The 21,290-nt window shown below is 48.5% G+C and overlaps 1 protein-coding gene and 1 long non-coding RNA gene across 5 annotated transcripts in view; one reads left to right on the top strand and one right to left on the bottom strand.

The window, feature by feature from the left end:
* LOC119871509 overlaps positions 1–21,290 on the top strand; it is a 36,693-nt gene that overhangs the window by 11,271 nt on the left and 4,132 nt on the right. The gene's annotated exons all lie outside the window — the stretch shown is intronic.
* The window catches only part of SH3PXD2B (SH3 and PX domains 2B), a 103,698-nt gene continuing 83,105 nt past the window's right edge, over positions 698–21,290 (bottom strand). For all 3 annotated transcript variants that reach the window (XM_038534749.1, XM_038534751.1, XM_038534750.1), the window contains 4 exons: positions 21,057–21,283; positions 19,075–19,124; positions 18,049–18,174; positions 698–10,117 (listed from right to left, as the gene is read on the bottom strand). In XM_038534749.1, coding sequence (XP_038390677.1) covers positions 8,594–10,117; positions 18,049–18,174; positions 19,075–19,124; positions 21,057–21,283 — 1,927 coding nt within the window. In that variant the 3' untranslated portion in view covers positions 698–8,593. The remainder of the gene's footprint in view (positions 10,118–18,048; positions 18,175–19,074; positions 19,125–21,056; positions 21,284–21,290) is intronic.

Here is a 21,290-nt window from a genome sequence, read left to right as displayed (position 1 = left end):
GCAGAAGTCACCTGAATTTCCTAAGCCTGAATCCCAGAATTAGACATGTTCTCCGAAAATCACAGGGCTCCTTTTGTGGGGGCTTCTTTTACCACTAAGCCTCCGCTGACTGGGGCCAGGTGGAAGGGGTGCTCCCTGAAGACGTCTGACCCTAAATAGGAGAGAAGGAGTGTGCTATGCTCTACGGGCCCTTGCTTCCCTAGATAGCAATCATCTGAAGAATTCCCTCTTCTCACCTAAAGAGAGAGAAGGCTGGAGTATTATCTTAGTGCAGCTCCCTTCATGTGGAACTGAGCACCAAGCATGGAGTGTAAGAATTTACTACCTAAACATACAGTACATAATATATTCATTTAGTAATACATTTCCATACCACATATATGCTAATTTTTAAAAAAATTTTTAAATTTTTATTTATTTATGATAGTCACAGAGAGAGAGAGAGAGGCAGAGACACAGGCAGAGGGAGAAGCAGGCTCCACGCACCGGGAGCCCGATGTGGGATTCGATCCCAGTTCTCCAGGATTGCGCCCTGGGCCAAAGGCAGGTGCCAAACCACTGCGCCACCCAGGGATCCCCTAATTTTTTTTTTTAATTGATTATACTCAGTGAAAACTGTTTGGTGATGACTATTGTAAACAATACTGTACGAGTGTGGCCCAGTTCTTTGTAGTTGAAAGGAAGCCAGAAAACGTAGTTAATTGTAGGATCTGGGCCCCCCGAGTCTGAAAAGGAGGTGAACCCAGGCTTTATTAACTTGCGTTGGAATGCTCTGAACACTGCTATTAATTTACAGATCTCTAATGGAGAACTTGCTTATGAGGTGGAAAACAAACTGTGTTCCTGCAGGCTGTTTTCTGAACAGTTTCCGACGGGGTGATTTCACTATAGGGAAGTCCATTCAGATTGCTTCAGGTTAGACCCACCTCCAGTAGGAAACCTTGACGTTCATGAGCAGCTCTCCATTCAGGGAAGTATTTTGTACTGGCGATGCTGTGAATGTTTGTCAGCTTTGAAGACTGGGTTGCAGTGAGGGGCAGAGTCACAGCCTGAATCAGGGTGAGGAATCAGCTAAGGATGGTGGCTTGGACAGAATTCAGGAGAGTTGAATTGTAAACTTTGAACTTTTCCAGAGTTTGTGACATGAAGCACTGTTTCTGCTAGATGCTCTGTGAATGGTTTCACCATCAAGTCTGTTTGAGGAACCCCCTATAAAATCCCCCTCTCGGACATTCACATTGCATGTTATTATGTGAAGCTTTGAGATGTCCAGTAATAAGGCAATTATTTAGCTTTCCTTAACCCAGTGTTTCTCAAAGTTTCCCAGTAAGTGTCCACAGAACATTTATTTCAGAAAGCTATGAACATTTGTTCTGGAAAACACACTTTGAAAAATGCTGAATGGAGAGATTATACGTTTGGAAGCTGTGATGGTCTATTAAGATCAGAGGCTTTGGAGTTAGATACCGAGTTCATTCTCTTACTACCTGTGACCATAGATCAACTTAATCTCTCAGACTATTAATTTCCATCCATAAAACAGACATATTAATTCTAGAAGAACTGTACTGAAGGTTGAAGACGAGTATCTATAAGGTACCCAGCCAATAGCTTGTACTCAACAGAAGTTAGACCTTTTTCCTCAGTTATAGAATTAGGTTTTTGGAAAAGGAAGTCTTTTTCTTTAAGGTTTTATTTATTTATTCATGAGAGACACACAGAGAGAGGCAGAGACACAGGCAGAGAGAGAAGCAGGCTCCCTGCGGGAAGCTCGATGCAGCACTTGATCTCAGGATCTCGGGATCAGGACCTGAGCTGAAGGCAGACGCTTAACCACTGAGCCACCCAGGTGCCCCAAGAGGAAGTTTTTTTTTTTTAAAGAGGAAGTATTTTTTGAATAAGATTTTGAATCCTGGAACTAACTATATCAGGACTAGATATGTACTTTGATTAGCATTTGGGAGGGGACATAGAATAGGATAAGAGTCAGCTTTAGGACCAGATATTGTGTACTAGCTATGTGACACTTTGGTCTGGTGCTTTCACCTTTCTGAAATGTACATAGTGTCTTCAAATATAAAATGCAGGTATCTACCTTACAGAGCATTTTGAGGATGAAATAAAAGTGTACGTAGCCTGGAACACAGTAAATGCTCAGAAGAATAATGGTGACATTGATAATAATAGTATATGAGGTGTCATTTTGAATACTGAAGACCATTACAGGTGATGTGCTGAGTCTGGCCATTTCTCAAAAGTGGAGTATACAGACCACTTCCTCATAAAGTACTCTTAAAGGATGCAGATATTTGCCGACTTCCACTTTCATGGGTTATGGCCCAGAAATGAGGACCATTACAGGTGATGTGCTGAGTCTGGCCATTTCTCAAAAGTGGAGTATACAGACCACTTCCTCATAAAGTACTCTTAAAGGATGCAGATATTTGCCGACTTCCACTTTCATGGGTTATGGCCCAGAAATGAGGACTTTGACAAACTCCCTGGTAAGCTGTATGTATGGTTTCTAAAATTTGAGAACTATTGATTGGGGGCAAAGGTTGCAAGATGGCGAGGAACCACAGCTAGACTGGATGGATACTAACTAGAAAAGTGATGGACATGAAACACTCTGGATTCGGAGAAGAGTGGCTCCATGACCTGAGTCTTAGACATAGATTTACAGTGACCTCTTATAGGGTCATGGTAAGGAAAGTGGGAGGGAACATGTGTGACAGCTGGATTGTGTTTGGCCTGGCATTTCTGAAACAGTATAAAAGGGAATGGCCAATGTGCCAGTTTCAACGGAGACCTAAAGACAATGGGTAAGCACCCTGAGAGAGTAAGTCAGGTTTGGCTCCTCACCATGATCCAGTCCCCATCCCATCCCATCCTGTGAGGGGAGGAGGGTCAGGTGCCCCTGCAGACCTGCTCCAGGAATCCCATGCCATTATCAGTTATATTCTTATGAAGGACCACAGTTAGTTTGAAGATTTGGGAGAGAATGCTCCCAAGGGGTGGGGCGCCTGAAGCACATCACGCTTTTTCCTTCTTATGGGAACAGAGACTGATACTTGAATGACCATTATTCTTAAGCAAGGTGGTCCATCAAGAAGGTCATTGCATTCTTTGAAATCATTCCTTCAAGGAAGGATGACTATTGAATGTAAGTTCCCCCTTTAGACATTCTGTCCAGGGACTCTGCTGGTTCTATTCTTTCCTCCCCAGGAAGGTGGGTGATGGTGTCATTGTGTTTAATTATTCACCTGAGGCCAAGGAGGCTCCACGTTGGGGGTTGGTTTGGCCTTGCCTCTGACCTTAGCAATAGCACATCAGGCAATGCCCTCCAGATCCCAGAAGCAAATGGCTTGAGCAGTCCCTGCGGCCCCACCACGGCTGCACCCCCATCATCCACCACATGCTCTTGCCCATCAGTAGGCAACACCAGTGAGGTTCAAGACATCTTAAACGTTTTCCATCTTTAGGCACAGAGCTAAGAATATGTGGGAAATGCCCAGTGAATACAAGGACACTTTCCCTTAGTTTCTGGACACTGTAATTAAAAGAATCAGGATGCACTAGGATCCAGAGGAGTCACCCCTATTGTTCCAACAGCTCACCCAGGCTTCGGTTCTTTTGATTCCCAAACTCGAGCCCAAAATGCCAGGGCAGAAAGCTATGCCTCACCACTTTAGCTAAATAAAGTCCATAGACACTGCATCTTCACAATGAAGCTTGAAACCAGTCAAGCATTTTTATTAAAAAAAAAAAAAAAAAGAGAAAGTCTAATGGTATATAGTCTATACATGCTACAGCTAATTGTTCACCACCCCTCCCCCCTCACATTATATATCCTCATGTATTTGTGTGTGTGTTAACAGGAAACAAACAAAACACCACCAGAATTTGTCAGTTTGCCAAGAGGGTATGAGGAGTGCTAGGATTTTCAGGGATCTCCAGGGTCACTCTATGAGTAGACATGAGGAGGTGAGGCAATGCTATCAGAGCCCCACCGTTCCTGGAGGGATGCACAAAATTTTCTGGTGACTTGGTGGTGCTCTGAAGCAGGAAATGTGGGGACAGCTAAGGTGACCATAGTTTATCATCTCCCCTGTATACGAGTGAAAGGGGCACTAGTAACAGTTACGTGGACACAAAGGCAGAGACAGGCACACACTGGGATAAAATATGGACACCTTACTTGCATCAGAATTGCTTATTGCTATAACAAGCCTGATTTTGGGGGGGGGGGGAGCGGACCGCCTTTTGTACATTTATAGAAGACCTGAAAGTGAAGGCTGCTGGCTGTGGCACTGGCTCTGGCCTCTTCAAGGACAAGAGTTGAGTCACTTGTCCTGATTGGCGCTGGGAGGCCTCCTTTGGAGTAGAGATGGGAAGGAGGGAATGCTGAAGCATGGTGAGGGCCTGGGTAACTTGGCAGGGTAGCACCAGAAACCAATCATTACCCCACGGAGCTGGATGTTCAAGTCTGTGGGAAGGGTCCCTGGCACGTGGTCCACAAGCAGGTGGAAGACCATGGGGCCTCTGGGTTTTAGCTCCGCAGATCTGGGACTGTCACAGGCTGTGGTCCATCCAAATGTCCAAACCTTAGCCAAGTTAGGAGTAATTCTTCCAGGCTAATGGAGGGCATCCTACACCCTCAGGCCTCAATGCAAACCAACTTCCCACTCCTCCGGGCCACAAAGTTTGACATTAGGTAATCTTTGGTCTATCATAGGGTATGGTGTGCTCGCTTCGGCAGCACATATATCATAGGGTATGGCTGGTTTGCAAAAGCTCTGGCCTGGATAACCAAGTCGGGGGGGGGGGGAGGGATGGACAGGACTGCCAGGCATGGCGCAGGCTCTTATGCACCCATGGCCACAGTACAAAGAGAAGGGCAAAACCTCCCAGGGAGCAGCCTGACCCAACACTTAGACTTGGGCATGATGAAAGAATGGGAGCCAAGCCACGAATGTTCCTGTTCTTGATGATGTTGAGTCACCAGCTCTTTGAGGGCAGGAGCAACTTCTTTATCCCACTCATTGCTTTGTACTCGATACAGGCTGTATAAATACTGGACTGTCCATGCCTTGGCCTAAGGACCTTCTGAAACCTGGGGCAATTTGGCACCTGCCCTTTCATGCGGCAAGTTTGTTTTCCTACACTCCACCTGGTAATGTGATCCCCAGTGGGCTCAGAAACATCTTAAGGCCAAAAGCTTTGCCTAAGAAACTGGCTACATGGGGAGGTGTTGCGGTGGAGGCTTAAAATGACTATTAGAAACTCACTATGGGCTCTAGCAATTCCTCAGTGAGGTAGGGCATTAAAAGTGGTTCAAGCCAGGCCCCAGCTCCCCCCTCTCAGCCTGGGACAATGGCATAAAGTCACCAAACAGCAGAGATTTTGAGTGAACATTTTGTGAAGGCCTGTTTTGCCAAGCAGTGATCCTAAAACTCAGATTTTCCAAAGATTTGGTGGCACTATGAGCTGTGGTTTTTACATGCCCGCCTTCTTTTTTTTTTTTCCATGTCTGCCTTTTGGGCTAGCATTTGGCCTGTGACCAACTTCCACGTGTGATCATGGGATGAAGAGAGTAGAAACCTAAATTATGTGGGAGGGTCACCTGTTGCCCTGGAAGGGCCATGCACATTTTGCTAACATCGGAAGAGGAAAAGCCATGGGCACTGGGGAGAAGGCACCCCTGGATTCAAGTCTCAGCTTGGTCATGATCTGGATGAAACCGGGCATTCGATTTCACCCCATGTACTTCAACCACCTCTTCACAGCTCGGGGCTGGTCCTATGCACCTTATAGGGTTGTCTTGAGAGTTAAGTTAAGAGGGAGTTTAAGCACCAGTGACCTGCCTGGAGCTTGGCACAGAGTTCTAACTGTGGTCTTGGGCATTTGCTGCGAGCGTAACCTCAGGGGAGTTTTGCATATGCTGTATCAATTGCTCACAGAATGGTGGCCACAGGGCTGGATGCTGTAAAGCTAAGTCCTCAGGCCTGGACAGCTAGGGGGAGCCCCCGGCCACCAGGTCCCCCTACTTCCAGTTGCCTGTATAAGTGCCCACCACTGTGGCACATGGAGCCGGAGAGGGGTGTCCTCAGGCCATAGAAGTGTCCTGAGCAAAGAACGGTGAACAGAAAGAAACGTGGTTTCAGTACCTTCAGTTCACGTCAGAATAATAATAAAAATAATAAAAATAATAAAAATGCAAATTCATTCATTTTCAGGAACACTTTTGCCCACAGAAAGGTGGAAGTAGTCCACTCCCACCCATCTGACCTTCAGCACGAGGGAATGAGGCCAAAGATAAACCCTTTGGGTGGAAGCAGCAAAAAATCCCATAGCTCTCAGAGCCAGGCATGGAGCCACGTGTATCCTGGTCTTACCCAGCGCCAAGCACGTGGTAGGCGCTCACAAAACACTTGAAAAGGTCAAAGAAAGCAGAGAGAAAATCAGAGAAAAAAAGGCTGAGTTCTGTCTTTTGAAATGTAGTCAAATCCTGCATAACAGCTTCATAAAAGCTGTTTCAGCCAAAGTGGGTCAAAAACTCTGGAAAACGTGCTATGGGCTTCGTTCCAAGTGAGGGTACCTCAAAAATGTGGGTGGCACTCTCCCAGCCTCCCTTCTTCCCGGACTGCTATCCTCCACTACGGTTCTGGGCACAGGGCCATGGGGCAAGTGCACACTGCCAGGAGCACCTCGGGGCCCTGCCCCCAAAATCCTTGGGGATGGGGCTTACACACTGCCTGAGGGAAGGAATAAAGATGCTACTGTGAATCAGAGAACACTCCTTCTCCTGTAGAAGCATCCAGAGCCCATGTGGCCTTGGGGGGAAGGGAGAGCAGAGGAGGGCCATTTACACAGAAATCTTTGGCACTGCAGGTGGACAGTGGGTGTCCCCAGGAAAGCTGGCCCTGCGGTCCCCAAAGCATCACAGCAGGTAAACATTGAGTTGGAGATCTCTGAGCTGGATCCTCTTCCGCAGGGTGGGTGGGGTCTGCCCTTTTACCCACCAGGGCAGCCTGGTCCACGGGCAAGAACTCTGGGCCGGGAGCCAGAAACTCGGGGTTCTGATTCTAATTCTGCAATGTTGCTTTGCCTCTACCTGCCTTAGTGAACACATCTGTCCAAATGGAAGGGAGATGACAGGGAGAGTGCTTGTACAGAACAGAGAGAAGTACTCTGCGAATCCCAGAGAGGAGCAGGAAGTAGCAGCAGAGAGGGCTGCGAGGTCTCTGCCTGTGGCAATCCAGCTGCTGGTCCTTGGCCATCCACGACCCGCCCCCACCCCGGCCAACAGGCTGTCATGCGAGACCACCTCAGCTCCACAAGCTTTATCTCCCAGAAGGGGCCCCAGCACAGCAGCAGGAAATGGGGCCCTGTGGCAACCGCCAGAGCCCTGGGCATTCCCCTGCCATGGAGGAGGAGCTGTGGAGGGTGCAGGGCAGCCTCCAGTATCAGCTGCACCAGGTCGGAGGGGTGGTGGGTGTGGGAGCAGCCACTAACGCCCCCTCACCCACACCACAAGCAAGCCACTTGGCCACCTGCTTCTGGCAGTTAGCTTCTTCCTGTGCCCCTGCCTGATGAGCCTCCTACGGGCACAGGCATCGAAGTCAGGCCAGTTCAATTCAAGTCCTCTTTCCTCTTCTTCCTAGCTAGTGTGCCCTTGGCACGTTGAGTTCGAGGTTCTTTGTCCATAAAATAGGCATAATTACACAGGAAAGGATTGATTTGAGGGATAAAACAGGAATGTAAAGGGCCAAGGACAGAGCCTGGCACCTACTAGCTACTCAGCAATGGGATGCTCACGAGGTACATGGATTGTGAGTGGCTCCTTTCTTTCTTTCTTTCTTTCTTTTTTTTTCTTTTTTGAGTGGCTCCTTTCAAACAAACTTTGAGGTTCTCGCTCTGTGGAGACGAAAGTGGAATGGCCCAAGGTGGGGTGGAGGTTCCTATTTAAAAAGCCCTGCGCAGGTAAATGAAGCACCCCTTTAGGATCTGTCAGGGTCCCAAGACAGACGATGGGAGGCAGAATGGCTCAGTGGACCTTCTGGCCCACTCTTGGGGCAGTTGAGATGCTCATGGGCCCAGAGCCTCGAGGAGGACATCTCCCTACGACTGGCGGTAGAGCCAACTTCCAGGGGATGGAGTTCTTTCTGGTACCAACAAGCATTTTGGAAACTCAGGAAATCAAGTCACTGGACTTTGAGAAACGTGGAGAGGCTGGAGCCAGCCATCAGGCTGGGTGGGGTGCCGGCAGTGAGACTATTTCTGCAGTTTCCAGACAATGGGTTCTGGTCTTGGAGAGTCATGGTCCCGCTGCAGGGCGGCCTACAGAGGGTGGCAGTGCCACTGGCCTTAAGGCAGGGATGCTGACTTGGAGAGGAAGCAGGAGGTTGGCCTCTGGGCTGCCAGGGGATGCTGTGATGGGAGGGGGTACTCTCTACCCCAGGGAGGGAAGAAACCACAGTATTCCAGACTCTTCCTTCCTTTGAAGCTGCATGAAGGATGATAAATTAAGAGGCATATTAAATACGTGGGTAAGCCAGCAGGGATGCGCGGGACCTCCAGGCAGGGAAGGAGGCTACGGCTTCTTTTTGAGATAGTTGGAAGGGATCCACCCTTCCCAGGAAGGTGCCCCACTCAGCACTTGGCAGAACCACCAGCCACTGCTGCTCTTTTCCCGGACCTCGAACACCGTCCCCTCCTGGAAGCTGCTGGTGTCTTTGTCTCCTTCAAAGTTGGCCACTGCCACGTATAAAGAGTCCTTCGAGCCGTCAGCACTGGGGAAGGGGGCGGCAGCTACTTTCTCCCTGTTTTCTCCTATTTTGCCCACCAGCCACGGTCCCAGACCACCTTTGCCTCGCATGTCATCGTGGCCGCCTGAGGAGTTGGAAAGAAAAGGTTTGGCTTTAGGAGGGACCAGTAGGGCCCGGCCTGGAGCAGGAGCTGCTTTGCCTTCACTTGCTTCCCGCTGTGGCCCTCTGACCTCCGGGAGGGGCCTGGAAGATGAGGTTTTTTTGGGGGGTGGTGGTCTCCGGGGCAGGACCACGGGTCGCTGCGGGGAAGCCTCTTGGAGAGGGGTGGGCACATTCTTAGGCACAGGATCTGCGGTCTTGACCGGCTTTGGAGGGGCTCTGCAGGGCACCTCCTTTGGGCTGAGCCCGTCCTGTTTGCCCGTCCTGTCCTGGGTGCGGCCAGGCCCTTCACCCGGGAGGAAGCTCCGGCTGCAGGCCACATCTTGGCTGCCCTCTCCATCCAGTAAGGGCTTCTCTTGGGACTTGGCAGGTCTCAGCTTACTCCTGAGGTTGCAGATGTCCACTTGGTCTTCGCCCTGAGGTGGTTCTGTCCTGGGGGAAGGAGCTGGTTTGGGCCTAACCTGAGGTTTGGATTTCAAGAAGGGATTCTGAGGAATCCCTTCTGGCTTCTCCTCTGGCAGATCAGCTTTGGATTTGGAGATGGGTCGGAGGTTGGGCTTCTTCACTTCTTTGGCCAATACCTTGTGGCCACACTCCAGCCCCATCTCATTTTTCAGCTGGAGCAACTTGCCTTTGTCAGGTTTGGGCTCTGACCTCCTGCCATCCCGGGCTGGAGGTGTGTGTTTGGCTGGAATCATTGGCAAAATCATGCCTGGAGGTTTGGGTGAGGAGCCTCTGAGCTGCTCCATCCTCTGCCGCTCCCTCTCCTGCAGCTCCCCTTCCGACTTGATGATAGATTCTTTCCGGGGGGGGAGGCTGGGTTTCTCCTCCAGGTCAGGGCTTGAGATCTCTTCGTAGCCAGCACATGAGGACATGTCAGAAGACGCCTTCCTCGGGACCTCCTTGCCTCCCTTCCAGTCCTTGGACCATGGCATCCCGGAGTCCATGGCGCCATGTGGTGCATCTGGCAGGGGCCGGGAGGGGCCGATGGCTTCGCTGCCTGTGTTGTTCTCCATGGCTGCTGCATCCCCCAGATGGAGCTGGGTCACCTCGTTGGGCAAGGGAGCCAGGAAGTTGGGCCTTGAGGCATTGCTGGTCTTCTTATACTTGTCAATGAAGGTTGCTGGGGCCCATCCTTCCTTATCTTCGATCTGAATGTACCACCAGCCACTCAAGTTCTTTTCTATCACCTGGAGAGGAAGACAGAGGAGAGCACTTGGTAGGTAAGGTCTTGAGGACAGCAGAGGAGAATACTCTGGGAGAACCCACATGTAACTAGATTCTAGAAGCAGGGAGTTTTCACTCAGCAGATTCCCAAACAATGGCTGTGGTGGACCACTTATGGAGATTTTACTGGGTATCAGAAACATCTTACATGGGAGTAGGTTCTTGACTAATTTAGGATATCCCCCAAAGCAGTCCTGGGGATGTGCATTTGGGTACATGTAATTAATTTGAGAGGTGATTTCAGGAAGTGCAAGTGAGGAAATGGGAAAAGAGAGAGCCAGTTATGACATTATTGTTCTGGGTTACTGGGGCATAATCTGCCAGGGGTCCCTTTGACACCATGCAGACTCATCCCAACTGGGGGATGGAGACATTTATCTCCAGATTCCTAGTCCCTGGCCCCCTTGGGTCATCAATCCCTTGGCCTTTCTGGGCAGGTGCCCTCAGGCAGGTGTAGGAGGTGGGAAGCTGGGGGATACAGGGACCTGTGTGTGGCTAGAGGTCAACTCAGGTGGGTCGGGGTATAGGGGTACAGGCTGCCAGCACTGTCTGCCACATTTCTAAAGCAGTACAAGGCAAAACCCACATAGCCAAATTAGCCTTGATTGTTGCTTTTTTGGTTGAGCACCAGATGAAGCTGTTGGCTGGTGTTCACAGTCCATGCAGTATAAAAAATGCATACCCTTAAATGTGGGAATCACATTCAGCTTGTGTTTAGATAGAGGGGAACCTCTGCTGATGAACCTCTGCTGATGATGAAGGTAAAAGAAACTTTTATCTTATCTCCTTCTCCCTCTGGGATACACACCCATTGACTGGAACAGTGGGTGGAATCACCCATGAAATTTAAGATCTTTGGTTTCCTGTCTCCTCTTTGTTTAGTACTATGGCTGAATTGACTGAATGGCTGAATGGTGTGTCTGTTGCATGTTGTGGGCTGAACTGTGTCCCCTTCAAATTCATATGTTGAAGCCCTAAGTCCTACATCTTAGCATGTGACTGTATGTGGAGACAGAATCTTTTAAGAGGTAATTAAATTAAAATGAGGTCATAGGCGCGAGCTCTGATCTCACATGACCCGTGTGCTTATGAGAGGAGATTAGGGCACAGAGAACATACAGAATGAGGGACAACCATGTGTAAACACAGCAAGAAGACAGCTGTCTCTAAGCCAAGGCGAAAGGCCTCTCGAGAAACCAAGCCTGCTGACACTTTGATCTTGGGCTTCTGGCCTCCCAAAGTGTGAGGAACCAAATCTGTTGTTTACACCACCCAGCCTGAGACATTTTGTGATGGCATCACAAATACACTAGATTCCCTAGCAGGCCCTGGGTGTAGGAGACCTGATTAATGCCTGTAACTGCCTTATGAGATGAGGATTATCATCCCATTTTACAGATGCAGAACCGAGCCTCAGGATACCTGAAGACCTGGAGAGGGTCATGTTAAAGTTAATGGTGGAGGCAGGAATTAAAGGCAGGTTGGTGGGTTCTAGAGTCCGAGCCTTTACCACTACTCGACCATGCCTGGAAAAGGGAAAGAGCCCTGCTTGAGGTAATTTTGAAAGCGCCAGGGGACAAGGGGGGTTACGGGTGCAGTCCTGCCCACCACACTCCTCTGCCCAGCCCAGCCCAGTTAGAGAGGAATGGTGGTTACAGACCCCTCAGGAGGCAGAGGCTGGGCTCTGGGGCCTGCATAGGAATCCAGTGTATTAGTTTGTTTATTGCCTGTATGGCCCTGCACAAGCTGCATGCCTTAGATTCTACAGCACGAGATGGGGAGGATGGTGAAAACAATAACACCCACTTGCAGGATTTTTCACAATGACCACATAAGCTAATGTAGACAATAGCCCTCAGTATATGCTGAAAAGTAAATGTTCCCTATTATGAAATTACAGTGGAGATCATTAACAAGGCAGGATGCATGTGACAGGTGTATACTTAAGGAGTCCAACTGATTTCCCAGAAAAGGTACTGATAAATGCAAGCCCTTTATGTGACAGGGAGCAGTGTCTGACCAACACTCGGTAGCTCTGGTAACAATTAAAATTGATTCTGGGCATACAAATCACTGTTGGCACATCCACGAATTCAAAAACTCTTAAGTGTGTATGTGAGAAAATGAAAATAGGACAATAATCACAGTGAAATATATGAATGAGGATTTGTTAAGCTTACGCTCTGTGTGAAGTACTATGGCAGAAGCTCTAAACATTTGTGTTCCTGATCACGATTTATGGGAGTGTTCATTTACTAGAGAGAAGCCAAGAGCTATTACAAATAAAAGCAAATGCCAGATCAGAAGAACGGAGGGGAAAGAAAAGAGTCTGGGTTTTAAAACCAGAGAGACCTGGGTTCAAATTCCAGCTCCACCATTTATTAGCTATATAATCTTGGGTACTTGACTTATCCTCTCTTTGTCTCAGGTACATCTGTGAAATGGGCTGAGACTACCAACCTCTTAGGACTTCTGTGAAGCCTAGTTATCAAATAGGTATGGTACCTGGCACAGAGGGTATCTATCGCAGCATCATCATCATCATCAGTAACACATGTTTTGAACATGCATAGACCAGGTAGGGAACTACGATGTTCTTAGTAGCTCCACTGCTAGACCACCGTGGCTCCATTAATGAACTCTGAAGGCTTAGATGAGATTGAAATGAACCAGGAAGCAAAAGTGGAAAATATTAGCAAGTACAGAATTGCTCATGAGAAAAGAATACTTGGTTAAGCCAAAAAGTTTAGTGGCAGGGCGCCTGGGTGGCTTAGTCGGTTAAGTGTCTGCCTTCAGCTCAGGTCATGATCCTGGGATCCTGAAATTGAGCCTCACGTGGTCATCAGGCTCCCTGCTTCTCCCTCTGCCAATTCTTCTGCCACCTGCCCTGCTTGTTTTCTCTCACTCTAGCTCTCTCTCAAATAAATAAATAAATAAGCAAAATCTTAAAAAAAACCCCCAAACTTTAGTGGTAATGACTTCCTACTTGGGTCCCTCAAGCTACCACTGGCAGAAACATGCTGACATCATGGAACAATAAGCAGAGAAGTTTCAAGGCTGAGTTATATCTGCGCTTTCTGGAAAAGAATGTTGGGTATGTGAGCTTTTTATTGGACCAGCTTTAGCAAAGAGAGATAGGATAAAGCCAGAAATTAAAAACAAAACAAAAAAACAACCCAACAAGGAGACTGGTTCTAGTTAAACTGGAAATGGGGCCAGGAGAGAGGCTCCCAACACCCCCAGAAAGCCCCAGGGACCCATGAACTCTTTGCTGCACGCAGAGTCAGCCCTCAGCTTCAGTGCATCGTCCACCATCCCGAGCTGCCTTGGCTGATTTCAGAACATTCTGAGCCAGGGAGTGGTGGTGCCTATCGGCAAATGTTCAGATTGCCAGTATGCTCGAACAATGGTGTGTGTTTGTACAAAATGCTGGAAACTCATGGTCTTAAAGGAGGTGATTTTATCATGTTTTTTTGCAGTGCTCTGAGGAAAAAAGAACCAAACCTTTATACTATGTAACTTAGACTTCCAATTCCAACATGAGAGATGGAGTGAATAGCAGCTTCCTCTTTATGCAACAAAGGCATGGAAATAAATAAATACAAAGCCAAGCTCAGAAGGAGGAGAGGGGGATGTCAGTGGAATGGGAATTATGAGGACTCACAGATGGATAGAAGCAGCAGAGGGTAGCTGTGGCCGAGGACTGCTGCAGGGGTACCTGCTACAAAAGGTAGGAGAGAGCTAAGGGCTGCCAGACTTCCAAAGTGGTGGAACGGGGGAACAGGGAGGTGCAAGACCAAGTGACAGGGAATTAAGAGATACCATTACTGAGAAGTAGCCAGGCTGGTTGGCCTCTTCTGCCCCTTATCCCATCCTTACAAGGCAGGTAGAATAAAGAAGGCGACTGTTCACAAGTGGAAGCAGTGAATGTGGGAGTTTGGCTTAGAGACACCCAACACTGTTCAGTGGCTGGCTCAGAAGTCCCCCACCTTGTGCTGAAACCAATGGCAGGTGTCTGGCCCCTGGTGTACCTACCCCGGCTGGGCCGCTTGACCATCTGCTTCCTTTTCTTGTGCAGCCCAAGGCAAGTACTAACACCATGAGAAGAAACAAAATGAACACCAACACCACGGGAAAGGGGGCACAACTGAGAAGAGATATGGGCTATAATAATAATAGGACCTTAAACTCAACATGTTTACTATCCTTAGAGAGAGATGTGGAAGGGCATCATGTTCCTAAAAGAACAGGCAATGCTGAAATACGAACAGGAGACCAGGAAAAAGAATCAGTAAAGAGCTCTTGGATATGAAAATTACAATGCTGAAATAAAACCAGAGAAGAGCTGAATTGTTAAAGAACAAATGAATGAGCTAGAAGGTGAAGCGGAATGCTCTAGGAATGCAGCACACAGGGATGAAGATAGAAAATGTGAAAGAAAAGTTAAGAAATGTGGAGAATAGGTCTTGAAGGTCACAGAGCAGTATAATAACTGCCCCAGGAGGAAAGAATAGAGAGAGTGGAGAGGATGCAATATTTAAAAAGGTAGAAGTGAGGAATTCTCTGGGAAGATCTCCTGAGGCCTAGATTGAAAAGGCCCACCACCTGCTAAGCAGAATAAAAATAAAGTCACACCTACACACACTTTAGTGAAATTCCAGGATATTAAAGATAATGAGGAACTCTTGAGAGAATCGGATAAATGACAGATAATGAACAAGAGGACAAGAATTAGGTAGGTAGGAGCTTCTGACCAGAAGCATTAGATGTGAGAAGAGGACAGAGTGATCTGTTCAAAATGCTGAGGGAAGAGGACTTTCAATCTGGAGTACAAAATCCAAATAGTCCTTGAAGAAGGAGAGGAAAACCATACTCACGTCTCATGATGTCAAGAAAGCATGTACAAGGGTGCCTGGGTGGCTCAGTTGGCTAACATCTATCTGCCTTTGGCTCAGGTCATAATCCCAGAGTCCTGGGATTGAGCCCCATGTTGGGCTCCCTGCTCCGCGGGGAGTCTGCATCTCCTTCTCCCTCTGCCTGCCACTAAATCTGCTTGTGTTCTCTCTCTCTCAAATAAATAAAATCTTAAAAAAGAAAAGAAAAGAAAAAAAGCATACATAGAAGTGAGGGACTGCCTTCAGCTAAAGATTGAGACATATGGTCCTAGAGAAGCCATGCAGGGCAGGGAAGGGAAATCAGTATGAATCAGGGGAGACTTCCCAGAGGAAGCAGGGATTTGAAGAATGAGTTGGATTTTGAGATGCCAAGTTCAGTTAAAAAAATGACCTTGCATGACTTCTAGGAGAAGGCAGGTGGAGCTCTAGGAGCTGGGTTAAAGCAAGGTGATTCCTTGCTTTAAGAGAGAGCAAGAGAGCTGGAGAAAGTCCAGCTTGACCAGCAGGGATGACAGAAAAGAGATGGGAACAGGCTTTGTTTGGAGAAAGCCTTGGATGTGAAAAGATGTTAGGAAGAAGGCACAGGTTTCAGGTGAAAATTGGATATATAAGTTTTACAGCAGCAAAATGGAGACCCTGGACATAGAATGATCTTGTAGCACAAGCAAGATGCCTTGAGAGTTCTCTCTGTAGATCTGAAGTTGGGAAGAAATGAAAAAAAATGAATGAGTGAAAAAATGAATGAAAAAAATGGGTAGGAGAAATAGCTAAGAAGCCTTTTAGAACTTTGTGGGTAGGGCAGCCCTGGTGGTTCAGCGGTTTAGCACTGCCTTCAGCCCAGGGTGTGATCCTGGAGACCCAGGATTGAGTTCTACATCCGGCTCCCTGCATGGGGCCTGCTTCTCCCTCTGCCTATGTCTCTGCCTCTATCTCTCTGTGTGTCTCTCGTGAATAAGTGGACTAAAATCTTAAAAAAAAAAAAAAAAAAAAAGAACTTTGTGGGTATTTGTTTTCCCCTCAGTCTGTCTACCTAGATTGCGATTTGCATTTTATAAAAATTAGTTTGAGAGACTAGCTCAGCTTTATTTATTTATTTTTAAAAGATTTTTAATTTATTAATGAGCGACACAGAGAGAGAGAGAGAGAGGCAGACACACAGGCAGAGGGAGAAGCAGGCTCCATGCAGGGAGCCTGACATGGGACTCGATCCCAGGTCTCCAGGATCAGGCCCCAGGCTGAAGGCAGCGCTAAACTGCTGAGCCACTCGGGGCCACCCACTAGCTCAGCTTTAAATATCCCTGCAGAGAGCCCTCCTGCAATGGGTTGAAAGACACTTGGCTTGAGGACAAGCTTCTGGAGAGGCCTGGGCAAAATCAATGGTGCTGAGGCCCAGCAGGACACACATTTAGGAAGCTACCTTCCACTGAGCTGACTGGGCACCTGCTCCAGGGCGCAAGAGGTAAGAGAGAGAGGCAGGAGGTATTCAGACTGGAGGGAAAACAGTAGGTGCTTTGCAGATCTCCTAGAGAGTGATTAAAGACCCTCAGGGCACACCTCACTTATGCACTGACTTAAAAGTCAGAAATTTACTTTCTTTCCTCTAGTCATCCACCTATTCATTCCTACAACAATGGCTTACTGAACACCTACTGTGGACTAGCCTCGATGCCAGGGCTATGGGCAAGAATGAAGAAGACACCCCTACTCAGGGTTAAGCAGGAGGCTAGTGGGGAGATAGATTTTCATTGGTTCAATAACATTTCTTGGGAATCCTTGGGTGGCTCGGTGGTTTGGTGCCTGCCTCCAGCCCAGGGTGTGGTCCTGGAGTCCTGGGATCGAGTCCCGCGTCGGGCTCCCTGCGTGGAGCCTGTGTCTCCCTCTGTCTGTGTCTCTGCCTCTCTCTCTCTCTGTCTCATGAATAAATAAATAAATTCTTTAAAAAAAAACAAAAACCAAAACAAAACATTTCTTGCAGACCTACCATGTGCCAAGCACTGTGCTAGCTATAAGGATATAGGAGTGAAAAACAGTTATGGTCTATACCCTCCCAAATGTCCAGCAGATAAATAACAATAGCATGTTAACATCCTTGGTTCAAATCTGGAGATAGGCATGGGTTCAAATCCTGGCATTGTCATGTTTTAGCTGTGTGATTTTGGACAGTACCTTTCTTCCTGAGCCAGAGCTTCCTCATCTGAAAAAATGCAGATTGTTAATGGTCCTGCCTCACAAGAGTAAAGGATTAAGAGAAAGACTGTATGTGAAGTATTCAGTGTCTGGCACCTAACTGCTCCACCATTATTTACAGGCTCTCAAGGAAACATGGGAAACAGCTCAAGCTCTAACTTCACAAGGAAAGAAAAGAAACGGAAGGGGGAGAAAGGATTTATGTTGGCCCTTGTGCAGGAACAGAGCAGACAAGCAATAGAGTGGGAAGAAAAAGGAGAGAGAGAAGCAAGAAGTGATGTAGGTGGTGATAAAAACAGAATACAACGCAGTCACAAAAGATCACACAGTGTATGATTCCACTTATATGAAATGTCCCAAACAGGCAAAGCTATAGAGACAGGAAGCAGATTAGTGGTTGCCAGGGCTGGGGGCAGGGGGTACTGGAGGGATTGGGAGGAAACAGGAAGTGGAAGCAAATGTGTACAGAGTTCCTTTTTTGGGTGATAGAAACGTTCTAATGTTCTGAATGTGGTGATGGATGCACAACTCTGTAAATGTACTAGGAAATATTGGGTTGCATGCTTTAAATCAGTGAATTGTATGGTGTGGATTATATCTCAGCAAAACTGTCACAAGGAAGGGAAGCAAGAAAGAAGAAGGAAGAAAGATAAAAGGAAAAGAGGGAGGGAAGGAAGGAAGAAAGGAAGAGGAAGGGAGGGAGGAGGGAGGAAGGAGGGAGAAGTAGGTGAGAGGAGAGAAATGAGAGAAGCAGGAAGTGGTGTGATGGCTCAATAATCACAAGTAGGCAGAGGGATACCAGGTCCACTCACCTCGACCTTCAGACCCGCCTGGAAGCTGATGCCATCAGGGATGGTTGTCTGGAATTCGGCAATGGTGTAATACTCTTCCTCCACTTGGGGTGGAACGGGAGGCTTGGGCAGGTGGAGACCTCGAGGCTGGCACAATTAAACACAGTGTTAAGTCCAGTCTGTTACCACTGGCTGAAGGGGGTAGGCGCTAAGGGACTGGGGCACACATTCACCCATGAGGGGCGCTGGTGGACCCATTTGGATTCTGAGAGGGCAAAACAGAGAGGATGGCTCAGATTGTCATCTCCCAGACGGGTCATGGGCCCATCAGCTAGAGCAAGGAGAAGAAACATGGCACATTTACCTACAGGTATGAAAATCTAGGGCGGGACAACAGCCTCTGAACTCAAGAGGTAGCGAGGGGGATGGAAAGAACACAGATCTGCAGGGCAGACCCATCTGGGTTGGAAATACTGCTCATGTGTGCTGTGTGCCCTTGGGCAAATCACTTCCCCTTCTCGAGCCTCAGTTTCATCTCCTGTAAAATGGGGATCCACCGGATGGGTCACTGTAAGCGTTCAATAAATTAATGTCATGAAGCACCCAGCACGTTGCACAGCACCCAATGGGTGCTCAATAAATGGGAGAAGGCTCATTTTTCAAAGTATTGGTTAGAAAGGTACCTGAAGAATTAAAAACAGAGTTTGATAGTAAATTACCAGAATGGCACCACAAAGCATATTTGCGCCTCATCCCGGCTTTGGTTTCAGGTTACCTTCTTTGAGAAGACTGATCTAAGGTAAAGCAAAGTGGGCTCAAGAAGCAGAGAGCACGTCCTGAGACCCAGCTGTCACAAGGCCATAGGGAACTTCCCTCACCCCCCACGACCCTAGTCTTTTCCTCCTTGCTGGGACCAGTACTTATACAGCCTGTTTGACGAGGCAGCTGTGTGGAGAGGAAAGACAGCATCTCTGGAAAAGGCAAGGTGGCCGGCTGGGGCCAGTTTCAGGTCGGGGGCTGGCTTCCTGGCAGCCAGGGTCCACTTACTATGGTCATATCCCGGCGAGGAGGTGGTCTCTGCCTCATCTTGGGCGATCCTATAAAGAGACGAGAGCTCATTGCACATACGAGCAGAACTCTACAGAGGAAATTCCTGAGGGGGACCCAAGGACAGATCTGTTCTGTCCTGCAGAGGATCACGCATCACGCTCGGGGCAGGCATTAGTGAACCACTGAGACCCTTCTCGTGGGAAAGAACAGCCCGACTGGGAAGGGGCTGCTCAGACTTGGCTCAGGACTCTCAGGACTGCCAGTGGGCCAGAGAGACGGGAAGCTTTCCAGGGAGGCCAAAAAGGGTAGGCTCCAGTACAACACAGCGTGGGTTGCCACCAGTCATCTGACTCTGATCCACAGGCCCCATCTGCAGAAGGGGGATAATGTCTGCCTCTCAGGGGCAGTGGCGGAGATGAAAGTTAATAGTACATACCAGGCTCTTGGCACCTGGAGGGCGTGCAATATTAAGCAACACACAAACAGAACCTAACAAACTGGGGCTGATGATAGCAGGGGTTTTTACTCTGGAATTGGGCTGCCCTTGCTCTGGGTCTCAGGGTCAAGAGGATGACTGCAGTGGTCCAGCCTCCTGGCTCAAGGTGGAACATGGGTCGCCCCTCGAGCTGGCTCAGCACGGGTCCACACAGGGGACCTGGAGTTGGGATGTGGAGAGCGCTGCTAATCTCTTAAATACCCATCTCCGCTGTCTTCTGTTAGAAATAAATAGTGACAGAGTTTTAGGCAGACACTTTGCTTACATAAAGACTGCATTTCTCAAACTCCCTTGCAGCTAGGTATTGCCACGTGACTAAATTCTGGCCGGTGGGACGTGACACAGTGCTTCTTGTCGAGTCCTCTACTTCGCTCTGCCTTCTTCATTGGCTGGACTAGTGGGGCGCCATTTGGACCAGAAAGATGAGGGCAACACAAGAGACAGACTCTTGACTGCATAGAGCTGCCATAGCAGCCCCAGACATAGAGCTGGACCGCTTTTGAGAAAGAAACAAACATCTCAATTATTTAAGCCCTTGTTATTGGGCCGGGGGTGGGGGGAGCGTCTTTGCTTGAGCATCTGAACCTATATCCTCACAAAGATGGGGTTTTCAGATTCTCATTCGCTCTAGTGTTAATGGGAATCCTGTGCTCTTGTCTGTGACAGAAGCACAGAAAGCTGGGGCTGCCCGGAACCCCCACCATGGCATGTCGGTGTTTTCTTCTGAGAAATCAGCTGAGCAGAGGATTGAGAAATTCTTGAGTTTCAAGAATTCACTGATTTCTAGAGGTTTGCTGAGCCACGATATACAGCTGGAGAAGCCCAGCCAGGGGGAAGGCAGGGGACTTTCCTAGCATTGGGCTTCCTCCTACCCTCTGCCACCAGGACAGGGCCATGTGCCCAAGGCTGGGGTCCTGGGCATGCCGCAGACCATAATGAGGAGCCCTGCTCTCAAGTGTGTTGGGAACATAAGTAGAAACAAATATATGGGAGGTGGGAGGTTTTGGAAAGTAAGATGGGTGAGGAATTGTTGTTCGAGTCAACTCAAGGTCAACTTCTTCCAGCTCAGAAAGGCCATGCAGAGAGGGCACGGGCATGGGCCTGGGTTCAAGTCCCAGCCCCACTGTTTATTAGCTGAGTGGCCCTGGGCAAACCACTTTACCTCCCTGGTTCCTAATCTGTAAAACAAAAGTAATTTAGCCCCTCAAAAGTTGTTATAAGGAGCCAATGAAGCTAACTAGAAGATTCCCAGCACATGTAGGGCTTGAGAAGTAAGAGCTATCATGATTACCATGAGATGGTGGAAAAACCATGGTCTGGAATAAGCGACTCAGGGTTTCTGTGCCTGTTCTGTCTGCAGGATGTTGGGCAGCAGGGCTGTTGTGAGGATGAGGGACATGTGAGGAACTCTGAGCATGGAGCCTGGCATGCAGTAGGCATGCAGCCCCCCAGAGCTTGGTAGGGTGGTGGGGGCATCACTCACTCTGCTTGATGTCGCCATCGGGCACCGGACGGCCTTCAAACCGGCCATCCCTCTGGTTGTTGAGCAGCTCCCTGTCCCGACCCACTGAGCTCTGCTGCCGGGAAAGTCCGTCCAGGTCGAGGATGCCAGTGTGGGCAGGCGAGCCGGTGCCCGGCTTCGGGGGTAAGGGCTCCCCACTACTCTTCTTCAGGTAGGAGGCTGGGGCCCAGCCCTCTTTGCCCTGGTACCTGGGAG

The sequence above is a fragment of the Canis lupus genome, chromosome 4 (assembly GCF_011100685.1).
Source record: "Canis lupus familiaris isolate Mischka breed German Shepherd chromosome 4, alternate assembly UU_Cfam_GSD_1.0, whole genome shotgun sequence".
Taxonomy (NCBI): Eukaryota; Metazoa; Chordata; class Mammalia; order Carnivora; family Canidae; genus Canis; species Canis lupus.
Note: the sequence above shows the minus strand (reverse complement) of the source record. Positions and strands in the feature narration are given on the sequence as shown.